The following is a 12485-nucleotide window of genomic DNA, read 5'->3' as shown; positions in this document are numbered from 1 at the left end:
GCTTTGGGCCTTCGTTGCTGCGCGCGGGCTTTCTCTAGTTGCGGTGAGCGGGGGCCCCTCTTTCGTTGCAGTGCGCGTGCTTCTCATTGCGGTGCCTTCTCGTTGTGGAGCATGGGCTGTAGGCGTGCGGGCTTCAGTAGTTGTGGCTCACGGGCTCAGTAGTTGTGGCTCGCAGGCTCTAGAGCGCAGGCTCAGTAGTTGTGGCACATGGGGTTAGTTGCTCCGCGGCATATGGGATCTTCCTGGACCAGGGATCGAACCTCTGGCCCCTGCATTGGCGGGTGGATTCTTAACCACTGCACCACCAGGGAAGTCCCTTCATTGTGCTTTTGACTTGCATTTCCCGGATGGCTAATGGTACTGAGCATTTTTTTGTATGCTTTTTGTCCATTTGGATATTTTCTTTGGAGAAATGTCTATTCAGATCCTTTACTCATTTTTTTCTTTATTAATTAATTAATTAATTTTTGTCTGTGTTGGGTCTTCGTTGCTGTGCACGGGCTTTGTCTAGTTGAGGTGAGCGGGGGCTACTCTTTGTTGCAGTGCACGGGCTTCTCATTGTCATGGCTTCTCTTTTTGCGGAGCACGGGCTCTAGGCGCGCAGGCTTCAGTAGTTGTGGCACGTGGGCTCAGTAGTTGTGGCTTGCGGGCTCTAGAGCTCAGGCTCAGTAGTTGTGACACACAGGCTTAGTTGCTCTGTGGCATGTGGGATCTTCCCAGACCAGGGCTCGAACCCATGTCCCCTGCATTAGCAGGCGGATTCTTAACCACTGTGCCACCAGGGAATCCCAGATCCTTTACTTGTTCTAAAATTTGTCTTTTTATTATTGAGCTGTAAGAGTTCTTTATATATTCTAGGTGCAAGTCCTTTTTCAGATATATGATTTGCAAAAATTTTCTTTTGTGAAAATGTTCTCCCATTGTGTGTGTTGTCTTTACACTTTCTTAAAGGTGTCATTTGAAGCACAAAAACTATTTTTGAGGAAGTCCAAGTTATATTTTCTTTTGTTGCTTTTGGTGTCATATCTAAGAAACCATCGGCAAATACATGATTGTTTCTTCTAAGAGTTTTATAGTTTTAGCACTTAAATTTAGGTCTTTGATCTATGTTGGTAAATCTTTGTATATAGTGTATAAATAAGGGTCTGCATTTATTGTTGTTTTTTTTTTAAAATTTATTTATTTATTTATGGCTGTGTTGGGTCTTCGTTTCTGTGCGAGGGCTTTCTCTAGTTGCGGCGAGCGGGGGCCACTCTTCATCGCGGTGCGCGGGCCTCTCACTATCGCGGCCTCTCTTGTTGTGGCGCACAGGCTCCAGATGCGCATGCTCAGTAGTTGTGGTGCGCAGGCTCTAGAGCGCAGGCTCAGTAGCTGTGGCTCACGGGCCCAGTTGCTCCGCGGCATGTGTGATCTTCCCAGACCAGGGCTTGAACCCGTGTCCCCTGCACTGGCAGGCGGATTCTTAACCACTGCGCCACCAGGGAAGCCCGCATTTATTTTTTTGCATGCAGATATCTAGTTGTTCCAGCATCATATATTGAAAACACTATTCTAACCCCCATTGAATTGTTTTTTCACCCTTGTCAAAAATCAGTTGACTGTAAATCTGAGTGTTTATTTTTTTTTTAATTAATTTATTTATTTTTGGTTGCGTTGGGTCTTCATTGCTGCACACAGGCTTTCTGTAGTTGTGGTGAGCGGGGGCTACTCTTCGTTGCGGTGCGCAGGCTTCTCATTGCGGTGGCTTCTCTTGTTGCGGAGCACAGGCTCTAGGGTGCGCAGGCTTCAGTAGTTGTGGCACACGGGCTCAGTAGTTGTGGCTCACGGGCTCTAGAGCGCAGGCTCAGTAGTTGTGACGCACGGGCTTAGTGGCTCTGCGGCATGTGGGATCTTCCTGGACCAGGGCTCGAACCCGTGTCTCCTGCACTGGCAGGCGGATTCTTAATCACTGCGCCACCAGGGATGCCCATGAATGTTTATTTCTTGTCTCAATTCTATTCCATCAATCTACATGTCGTTCCTTAGGCCTGTACCACGTTGTATTGTTTACTGAAACTTTGTAGTAAATTTTGAAATCAGGAAGAATGAGTCCTCCAGCTTTGTTCCTTTTCAAGATTGTTTTGTGTGTTCTGGGCCACTTGCATTTCCATATGGATTTTAGGATCAGCTTATCACTGATTTTTAAAAACTATCCTTGTTATATTAATTTCTATACTTTATTGTTTGGGGAACACAGTCTGCAAGATAGTGGTCTTTTGGAGTCTATTGAGGCTTCCTTTATTGGTTTAATATCTGGTTTGTATTTGTAAATGTTACATGGTGTTTTCAAAAAGAATTTGTATTCTCTGTCCTTTGGGTGTAGAATTTTGTGTCTCTTTTATAGATTGAGCTTATTAATAATATTCACCTTTTTAACGTTGCAGCTGTAAGAAATAATACAGAGATATCCCTTGTACCCTTTGTCCAGTTTCCCCCAGTGGTAATATTTTGCAGAGTTATAGTAGAAAAATCACAACCAGGAATTGACATTGATACAGTCCACTGATTTTACTCATACTTCCTGAGTTGCATTTGTATTGTGTGTGCAGGTGTTTAGTTCTATAGTTTGTCGTCTGTGTGGTTGTGTATCCACCATCAAAGACAAAATGCTGAACAGTTCCAAAGCCCCGAGGATTCTCTTGTTGCGCTTTTATGACCACACTCATTTCCCTCTCTCCACCTACCTGCTCCTCATGCCTAACCACTGGTAACCACTAATTTGTCCTCCATTTCTAAAGTTTTTCATTTCAAAAATGTTATATATAAATGGAATCATACAGTGTGTAATCTTTGGGGATTGGCTTTTTTAAAAAAGAAAAATTTATCTATTTTGGCTGTGCCGGGTCTTAGTTGTGGCACAAGGGATCTTTGTTGTGGCATGTTTAGCTGCGGCAAGTGGGCTTCTTAGTTGCGGCATGCAGACTTCTTAGTTGCAGCGTGCGGACTTCTCAGTTCCAGCGTGCATGCGGGATCTAGTTCCCTGACCAGGGCAAGGCCATGCCCCCTGCATTGGGAGCATGGAGTCTTACCCACTGGACCACCAGGGAAGTCCCCGGGATTGGCTTTTTTTTGCTCAGCAATAATTCTCTAGAGCAGGGGTCTCCAAACCCGGGGCTGTGGACCGGTACTAGTGCATGGCATGTTAGGAACCGGGCCGCACAGCAGGAGGTGAGCGGCGGTGGGCGAGTGAGCAAAGCTTCATCTGCTGCTTCCCGCTGCTCCCCATTGCTCGCATTACTGCCTGAACCAACCCCCCTACAATCTGTGGAAAAATTGTCTTCCATGAAACTGGTTCCTGGTGCCAAAAAGGTTGGGGACTGCTGCCGTAGAGACTCCTCCAAGTTGTTGCACGTATCGGTAGTTTGTTCCTTTTGGTTGCTGAGTCGTGTCCCATGGTATGGATGGACCACACTTCAGCATTCATGTGTCAAGGACCATCTGGACCTATTCCAGTTTTTGACTTTCTGCAAATAAAGCTACTGTGAGCGTTCATGTGCAGGATTTTGTTTGAACTTGTTTTTATTTCTCTAGAATAAATGCCCAGGGCCAAGGCATTTTTCATCTATGGATTTCTCTCAATTGCTGCAATAAAGTTTATAGAGGTTGAACAATACTATAAAATGCCTCTGTGTTTGTGATGGTTATATATTCTTGTCCTATTGTCCCTTTTACCTGTTTATAACATCCTTTGCATCTCATTTTATCTTAACTTTTAGTTTGTCAGACATAAAGATTGTGGCTCAGATTTATTTTGGTTCGCATTTGCCTTGTGTATGTTTTTCAGTCTTTTCATTTCTACCTTTTTCAGTTTTTTTAAAGTGTGTCTTTTGTTGGATATTGTTTTTTAAAAATTAAATCTGAGAAAACTCTTTTGCATTGATTAGTTTATCCCATATTCAGTTGTTGAAATTATTATTATATTAGTACTAATTTCTTTTTTTAAATTTATTTTTATTGAAGTATAGTTGATTTACAATGTTGTGTATTAGTACTAATTTCTACCATTTTATTTCACATTTTCATTTACTAATACTTTCCTTTTGCTTTTATTTCTCCTTTTCTGTTTTCCGTTGGATAGATTGTTTTGTTTTTGTTTTACTGCTGATTAAAATTACACATTCTAATTTTTTTGTGTGTGTGTAGCCTCCCTGAACTTAAGATCTTTTGTCATGGGTATTTCTTCTTCTCTTCTTCTTTTTTTTAAAAATATTTATTTATTTATTTTGGCTGCGCTGTGTCTTAGTTGTGGCACATGGGTGCTTCGTTGCGGCATGAGGGATCTTTAGTTGCGGCATGCTGACTTCTTAGTTGTGGCATGAGAACTCTTTTTTTTTAAATTTTAATAATGGTTATGTTTTTTTTTAATTTTTGGCTGCGTTGGGTCTTTGTTTCTGTGCTTGGGCTTTTTTCTAGTTGTGGTGAATGAGGGCTACTCTTTGTTGCTGCGTGGGGGCTTCTCACTGTGGTGGCTTCTCTTGTTGCGGAGTATGGGCTCTAGGCACGCCAGCTTCAATAGTTGTGGCACGCAGTAAGTAGTTGTGGCTTGCGGGCTCTAGAGCACAGGCTCAGTAGTTGTGGCAAATGGGCTTAATTGCTCCGCAGCATGTGGGATCTTCCCAGACCAGGTATTGAACTCATGTCCCCTGCATTGTCAGGTGGATTCTTAACCAGTGCGCCACCAGGGAAGTCCCTCAGTGTGCAGATCTGCACATATTTTATTAAATTATCCTGAAGTATTTCACGTTTTTGAATGTTGTTGTTAGCAGAAGTTAAATATTTTTTATTTACCAATTTTTATTGCTAGTATATAGAGATACAATTACTTTTTGGATATTGACCTTGTAACTGGTAAGCTAGCTGTTCACTCTCATTAATTCTTGTAGCTCTTTTCCTTGTAGATTTCTTAGGCATTTCTGCTTACACAATCATATCATTTGTCAGTGAAGAAAATTTTACTTATTCTTTTTCAATCTGTATGTGTTTTATTTCTTTTTCTTGTCTTATAGTACTACCTGGGACCTTCGCTACAATCTTGAATATAAGTGGTTAGAGTTTCTTGTTCCAGTCTTAGGAGGAAAGCATTCAGTCTTTTCACCATTAAGTGTGCTGATAGCTTTAGGTTTTTTAGTAGATGCCCTTTATCAGGTTCAGGAAGTTCCCGTCTATTCCTCATTTATTGAGAGTGTCATGAAAGTGTGTTGTATTTTTTTCAAATTACTCAAACCCAACCATATTACATGTAAATGATCTAAATATTTTAATTAAAAGGCAGAGAATAACAGACGGAATAACAAAGCAAGACCTTATCAATCAGTCTTTGCTGTTTAAAAAGAAACACTTTATTTTTTTTATTTTTATTTTTTTAAATTAAGAATAACTTTATTGAAGTATCATTGACAAATAAAAATTGTACATATTTAAGGTGTACAACCTGATGCTTTGATATATGTATACATCATGAAATAATTACCACCATTAAGCTAATTAGCATACTGTCTTGATTTTCATTCTATTTATCTGGCTATTCTTAGTCTGTATTCTTTGCTCAGGACCACTATTAGGCCTTAAAATATTTTAGCTTCACAGATGCTATTTTCTTCTCATCCTATATCTTTTCTCTACAATATCATGGCTTCATTTATTCTCTGTGGCTTCATTTATTTCTCCACCTCAAACTGTTACCCTGAGTTTACCATGCATACATCTAATTGCCTACATGCCAGATTTTCTTAGATCTTTCAAATGAATATCAAGCTTGTGTACAAAGCCAAAGAAGTTAATGATTTTCACTGCAAATGTGTGAATGATGCCCTTTGAAATTGTGCAATGTAATGATCTTTTAAGAGTCCTATATCTGTGAACGTCTCCAGCTATGTATGCAGTCAAGAACCAAAATTAATCCTTGACCTTTTTTCTCCCACATCCAATTAGTCATTGAGTTCTGCCCCTGTATCATATATTTCCATAGCTCTCTATACCTATTGTACATAAAATTTTAAATATTGTATAACTGATTATATATTTGCACGATTATATAATCATTACGAAACTCCCCTAGTAGGCTGAATTTTCCATGAAATCATAGACTGTATGTGTTTTGCTCACTGTTATAACCCCTATATATAATGCAGTTCTGGCTTATAATAGGTGCTAAATACATGCTTTTCAATGAATTAACAAAGCATATGAGTAAAATTAAATATTTTATAAAATATTGTCTCAAGTCTTTTTTAGAATTATGTGACTCTTTTGAGGATCATACTTTTTTTAAAAATTTTGTTTATTTTTTTATACAGCAGGTTCTTATTAGTCATCCATTTTATACACATCAGTGTATACATGTCAATCCCAGTCTCCCAATTCATCACACCACTTTAAATATAAAAATACAAATAGGTTGACAGTAAAAGGATGTTAAAGGATATAGCAAATATAAACCACAAGAATGGTATGCTGTAATAGTGTCAGACAAAGCAGACTTCAAGATACTCTATATTCACTTCAAGACACTCACCCACTCTCGCTGAAAACAGGACGCATAGAAGCCACCTCTAGCTGCCACGTCTGGCAAGTTCTTGTTTGGAAACAAAGCCTTGGCTAGGTGGGGGTCCTCCCTCTGGTTCCCCTCTTTCCCTGGGTTGTATGTTATCCAAGCACATGAGTCATTCTGTAGGGCCTTAGGAGAGAGGGCGCCTGATGTGTGTGTGGGGACATCCATCTTTTCCTGAAGTTACATCTAGTAATCATTATTTCTGGTCCCCCAGAGTCTGTAACTAACACCGGCATATACCCATCTGCACTCCTCACGAGAGAAATAAGGAAGATATTAGGACCTAGATGGAAACTGAGTGCAGGTCAGCTTGTGGAGTCCCTTGCGCTGCGAGTCCAAGCGGCCCCACCTCTGAGTCTGGCGGGGCAGGTGGGATTTTGTCAGCGAAGGGGCTGAGCACAGGAGTGTGCGCAGAAGGGCAAAGGCAGAGAGTGCGGTGTGGGTGGGAAGAGAGACACGGCATCCTCGGGGTCGGGGAGGCAGCGGGAAGTGCCCAGAGGACCTGGAGGCACGTCGGGAGGGGCGGCCTGGTGAGCGGTGGGCATTTGAGGCCAGCACAGGCTTTAAACCACCGTGAGAGGGACGTGAAGACGTGTGTCTGCGTTTTGGGAAAGTGAGTTTGACGCAGCAAAGACAAGAGGCTGTGGAGGGTGTGGCTGGACAGCTGAGGGGCCTGTGTCCGGGACTCCTGGGCAGCTGGGCTTCATGCACAGACACACTGGGGCTCACGTCACGTGGGAAGTTCTTTGCTCTTCTAAGTAAAACTATTAGGTAAGTCCCATCTACTGTCACCATGATTTTGCACATAGTGATCTGTGTAACATTGAAAAGATAACCTCAAGATACAGGTGTAACTTTGTTGAAGATGCAGGCTTTATGTTTTTCATTTTGTATCCAACAGCGAAAACTTTGTTGCAAACCAACCTAGGCCCACAGACTGACATATGAGACTCACTGAGTGCTTCAGACCTTGTAGAGTCCAGGCAGAGACAGCAGGAGCCCGCAGAGGGTGATGTGGGGTGCAGGGGAAGGGGTGGGTGGATCGAGAGTCCTTAGGTGGCGTGACAGGACCTAGTACTCGGTGTGTGCGTGTGAGGGAGGTGGTGGCCTCAGGGACAGCCCTGGCTCACTCAGCAAGGTGACGCAAGGAAACGAGGGGCCGAGTAGGTGGGGGCGGCAGAGGAGCAGAGGGTCGAGCAGAAGGAGCTGCCCTGAGTTTGGCTTTTGCTGAGGTTGGTCTGGGCGCTGCTCTGTGTCCCGTGAGGGATGGCCAGGCGGGGGCGGCCGCGAGAGGAGGCGTAGGAGGGACAGGGAAGCAGAGCTCGTTACACTCCCGGGTCCTGGAGGCCGGAGGCACCGACCTCACGCGGGCCACGTGCGGGAAGCCCCAGGGGGGCAGGAGGCAGAAGGGGGAGGAGCCAGGGCAGAGCCGAGGCTGCGGCTTTTACTGAGGTTTCCCCGCGGAAGGCAAGGCTGGGCAGGTGCACAGCTTCGGGTCAGCTTGCTTGGATGATTTCGGCGGGCTCTAAGCTATATGGGTGGCTCCTGGTTGCCTGGCCCCTGGCCCTGGGATAATGAAGGCAGTGGAACGGAGTCCCCTGGTGTGTGGGGGCCCATGGAGGAGGAGGGCTCCGGGGGGTCAGTCTGCAGGTCACAGGAGGGCTCCTGGGCACCCTTTGCCATCTCTAGGAGTTGGCCGCCCGGGAGGGGCAGTCTCTCCTCGATCAGAATGTTTTTTAAAGATGTCAAAACATAATATACAGAAAATTAAAAATACATACGATACAGAGACGTCTGGGGAGAGATGTCCAGTGTTTGCTGAGGAGGGGCTGGGCACTGGGAAGGAGGTTTGCGAGTCTCACTTTCTGGGTGGAGGGGCGTCCCCCGTCTGACGTGTGGGAGACCGGCATGTGTTGGCCTCGGAGCCAAGGGGCTAGTGGTGAGAGCTCCGGGGGCCCCCCGGGAGGACAGGAGGCCGAGCTGTCCTGCCGTACGTGGGGGAGCGCCCCCTGCAGCCCAGGCCCCGTTGTGGGTGGACTTCGGGACCTGGGTGCGGGGGTTGCTGAGGCGGATTCGCACGTGGTGGCAGTGACCCTCTTGTCTGCTTGCAGCTCTGTGGCCGTCACCATGTTCTGGAAGTTTGACTTGAACACCACGTCCCACGTCGACAAGCTGCTGGATAAGGAGGACGTGACGCTGCGAGAGTTAATGGACGAAGATGACATCTTGCAGGAGTGCAAGGCCCAGAACCGGAAGCTGCTGGACTTCCTGTGCAGGCAGCAGAGCATGGAGGAGCTGGTGAGCCTCGTCACCCAGGACCCGGCCCCGGACATGGAAGAGAAGGTCCGCTTCAAGTACGTACCGCGGCTCTGAGTGGCCTGGAGCTGGGCAGTGTGCAGGGTGGCAGCGGGCAGGGCTGGAGGACGGTCAGAGCCGGGCTTTCTGACAGAATGGCTGACCGTAAACGTTTGCCCCGCCTGACGTGTGAGAAGGCCCCTCCAGTGGGCTTTGCTTTGTGATGTTGAAGATTTGGGGACCTCCTGTGTGTGATTCCTCACTCTGGGTTATAGCGAGCTGCACTGTGTTGGAGCGTTTTGGGTGAATATGTGCTGAAGAAAGGCTGAGCCCTGACAGAGGCGGATGGGTGCAGCCTCGGCCTGACTGGTGAAACAGCCAGTCCCCAGAGACAGGCGGCATCTGACTGCTCGACTGTGGGGTCTTGGGCCTGGAGGACGTATTTTGTGTCATTAGTGATCCTGAACGTTCTCAGAGTTTTTCGTAAAATGTTCCATTCAACAGGCGGCCTGGGATGTTAGGGGATGACAAAAGGGACAGGGCAAGGACTTGGGACAAGGGTTGGAGTGAGGACAGAGTGTGAACGGGTCGGGGCTTGGGTGACAGGAAGGACAGCAGAGCCGGCCTCTGGCTCTGAGGGTGCCTCTCTGGGCCCGAGCAGGCTCTGGGAAGCGGGGGAGCTGGGGCTAGTGATGCAGAGGGATTCAGGGCAGACAGGGTGCCCTCGGCTGCTCATGTGTCCCACAGGGAGTCGGCGTGTGGTGGTAAAGTCTTAGTTGGGAAACTATGGCCCGAGGTCAGATTCTGTTTTTGTGAGGCCTGCAAGCTGAGAATGGTTTTACATTTTTAAATGGTTGGAAAAAATAGAAAAATAATAATATCACATGAAAATGACAAAATTCACATTTCCTTGTCCGTCATTTTCGTTGTAAAGTCTTGTTGGACACACCCGTGACCCGTTGGCCATGACAACATAGACGTTCTAAAATATTGACTCTCTGGCCCTTTACTTTTTACAGGAAGTCTTTGATGACTTAGGAGGCAAATAAAGAAGGATGGGGTGATGGGGAGTAGTGCTGCGGTCGTGGTGGTCTACCGCGCCCCTCTGACAGGGAGTCAGCCTGCGCTGGAGGAGGAGAGCTCTGGAAAGAGGCGGGAGCTTGCTTGTGGAGGAGCCAGGGGCTTGGGGCCATGGTGATCAACTGTGATAGGTCAGAGGCCATCGTCCCTGAGATGTGCCTGGTCAGCGCCTCTTATCTCATCATCGCCATTAATGGGCTCCATTCCTTTCACTCTCTCACTCCCAAATGTGTCCTGTTGCTGACCCGTCGAGAGTCTCCCTGTCTGGAGGGTGTTGGCGACAGTGTGACGGAGAGAAGGGCTGGGGCAGATGTTGTGGTTCTGGGTAGAGGGGTCCCAGCGTGGCATCAGTGAGCCAGGAGAGCTTTATAGTCAGAGTTTGGGAGAGGTTAGCAGTGGGTGGGTACAAACAAAGCAAACAAGGCAGTGAGAAAACCTTTAACTCTGAGGGAAGGATGTATGTAAGTAAGCAAATAGAACAGTGTTTGCATGTTCATACAGAGGGCAACACGGGACATGGATTTAACTAGAAATTGTGGTATAATTTTATAGAGAGAGGGAAAAAGGGCAGTGGGGTGGCAGGGCAGGGTGATGTGAGATGTGAGAGCTACATCTTCATCTTCCACCATAAGAAGTCAATTTGTAATACCTAAAATTGCTAGATGAAGAAGTGTACTTGTATTTTATTTGGAAACATGGAGGTCAGTAATACAGAAAATGCCAGGAGCCTGTGGTGACTGTCTCAGGAGTGGGATGTGGGAGTGGGAAGGGAGGGGGCCGCTCTTCCTCACGAGCCCTGTCATACAGAGTCTTAAAAGCATTTGTGCGTATCACCTGTTTTCTGTTTTTGGTTTTTTAAAATATTTATTTATTTACTTGGCTGCTCTGGGTCTTAGTTGCGGCACACAGGATCTAGTTCCCTGACCAGGGATTGAACCCAGGCCCCCTGCATTGGGAGCGTGGAGTCTTAACCACTGGGCCACCAGGGAAGTCCCCATTTCACCTGTTAAAAAAAGTAAAAAGCTTTTAATTTAAAAAGTAATTTTAAAATTAACTTGCTTTTATTAAAAATTTATTTGCTTTTAATTAAAATTAAATCAAAACCTCCTTTTTGAGAAGAGGAATAGGCTGGATAGATGGATGAGGTAGTAGCTGAAGGAAGAAGTGGGGTCAAGATCATTTTTTAAAGATGCCGAAGATACAGATAGGCCCGGTTGCAGGCTTTGAGCCGTAGGTCTCTGTCGAGCCGCTCAGCTCGGCCTCGGAGCGTGCGGCAGCAGCAGGTGACACGGCGGAGAGCGCGGAGCGAGTGCCTGTGCTGCTCGGCCTCTAGATGGCCGCCCCAGGCCGCCTGGGCAGGGCGGCAGCACCTCCTCCAGCCGCCTTTGTGCCTCTGCAGCACAGCCGGTGTGGCTTCACCCTTGTGGCTGCAGGCTGGTTACGGAGAGACCCTTCCCGAGAGCAGGGAGTGTGCCCGAGCCACACGGGTCCAGAGGCGCTGCCCTGAGTGGTTGGCTGTTCTGCTAAAGCCAGAGACTGCTCCATGCAGCTGAGACCTCTGTGGAGCAGCCCTGGGCCGGGAGCTGGCCACCTGGTCCAGCCTGAGAACCCTGCGGATGCTTCTGGCCTTTTTCTTGAGATTCCTGTGCACTTTGCGGAGTTCTGGACCATTTGAGAAATAAGACAGAAAAGCCAGCAGATGGATGCCAAGTTACCACTTCTGCTCCTCATGCGGTGGTGTGGGGGGGATGTTGTTTTAGCTCTGAGTGGCGGGCTTCCTCTTTCCAAATCAGAGTTAGAACTGCTCACCCAGCGGGAAGCAGTGCTGGGTCAGGGCAGGACCCCAGGAAGGACCCCACCCCCACCCCCACCAAATAACCCTGCCTGCCGCACTAAGGGGCAGAGCAGAGAGGACGGCTGAGCCCAGTTGCCCAGCTGAGCCCCTGGGGATCAGCAGGGCAGGGCCCAGAGGGAGGCGTGAAGAGGGGAGAGGGAATGAATCCCCGCCGTTAAGGTTCCTGGACTCTCCCATCCTCGCTCTGATAATTCCTGAGTCCACCTTCCGTGCTCCAGGATTTCGTCTTCCTCTTTTTTTTTTGTCTCCTTCCCCTGGCGAACACTCTTCTCTGGCAGCTTCCTGAGGAGGCCTGCGTGGGTGGCGAGGTTGGGGCGCAGCCTGAGTGCATCGTTCTCCCTCCTTCTGGCTCTAAGCTCCCTCTGGTTTCCAGTCCAGACTGGACATGCATCTCCTGAAATTTTGAAGACTCCATAGGTGTCTTCGTCGACTGAAAAAAAAAACGCACAGCCTAAAAGCTGAGAATTATGTTTTATTTGGTGGAATTTCTAAGGACTTCAAGCCCTGAAGACAGGACTCTCAGATGGCTCTGAGGGACAGCTCTAAAGAGTGAGGGAGGGGCCAGGATATATAGGAGTTTTTGCAACAAAAGACCAGGTAGTCAGGACTTGAAAAGCTTACTGTTCATTAAAGAAAACCAGACATATTAAGTTAAGGAATTTAGCA

The 12485-nt window shown here is 46.9% G+C and overlaps 1 protein-coding gene across 6 annotated transcripts in view; it reads left to right on the top strand.

Annotated features, from left to right (window-relative positions):
* PPP6R2 (protein phosphatase 6 regulatory subunit 2) overlaps positions 1–12485 on the top strand; it is a 72955-nt gene that overhangs the window by 24990 nt on the left and 35480 nt on the right. For 5 of the 6 annotated variants that reach the window (XM_082420772.1, XM_082420771.1, XM_082420770.1 and 2 more), the window contains exon 3: positions 8701–8943. In XM_082420772.1, the coding sequence (XP_082276898.1) occupies positions 8717–8943 (227 nt within the window). In that variant the 5' untranslated portion in view covers positions 8701–8716. Of the gene's footprint in view, positions 1–8700; positions 8944–12485 lie in introns of those variants that run through there. The other variant, XM_082420774.1, reaches the window with a different exon arrangement.

The sequence above is a fragment of the Balaenoptera physalus genome (genome assembly GCF_965194825.1).
Source record: "Balaenoptera physalus genome assembly, chromosome: 13".
In the NCBI taxonomy this organism is placed as follows: domain Eukaryota; kingdom Metazoa; phylum Chordata; class Mammalia; order Artiodactyla; family Balaenopteridae; genus Balaenoptera; species Balaenoptera physalus.
This window is presented reverse-complemented; position numbering and strand designations above follow the sequence as displayed.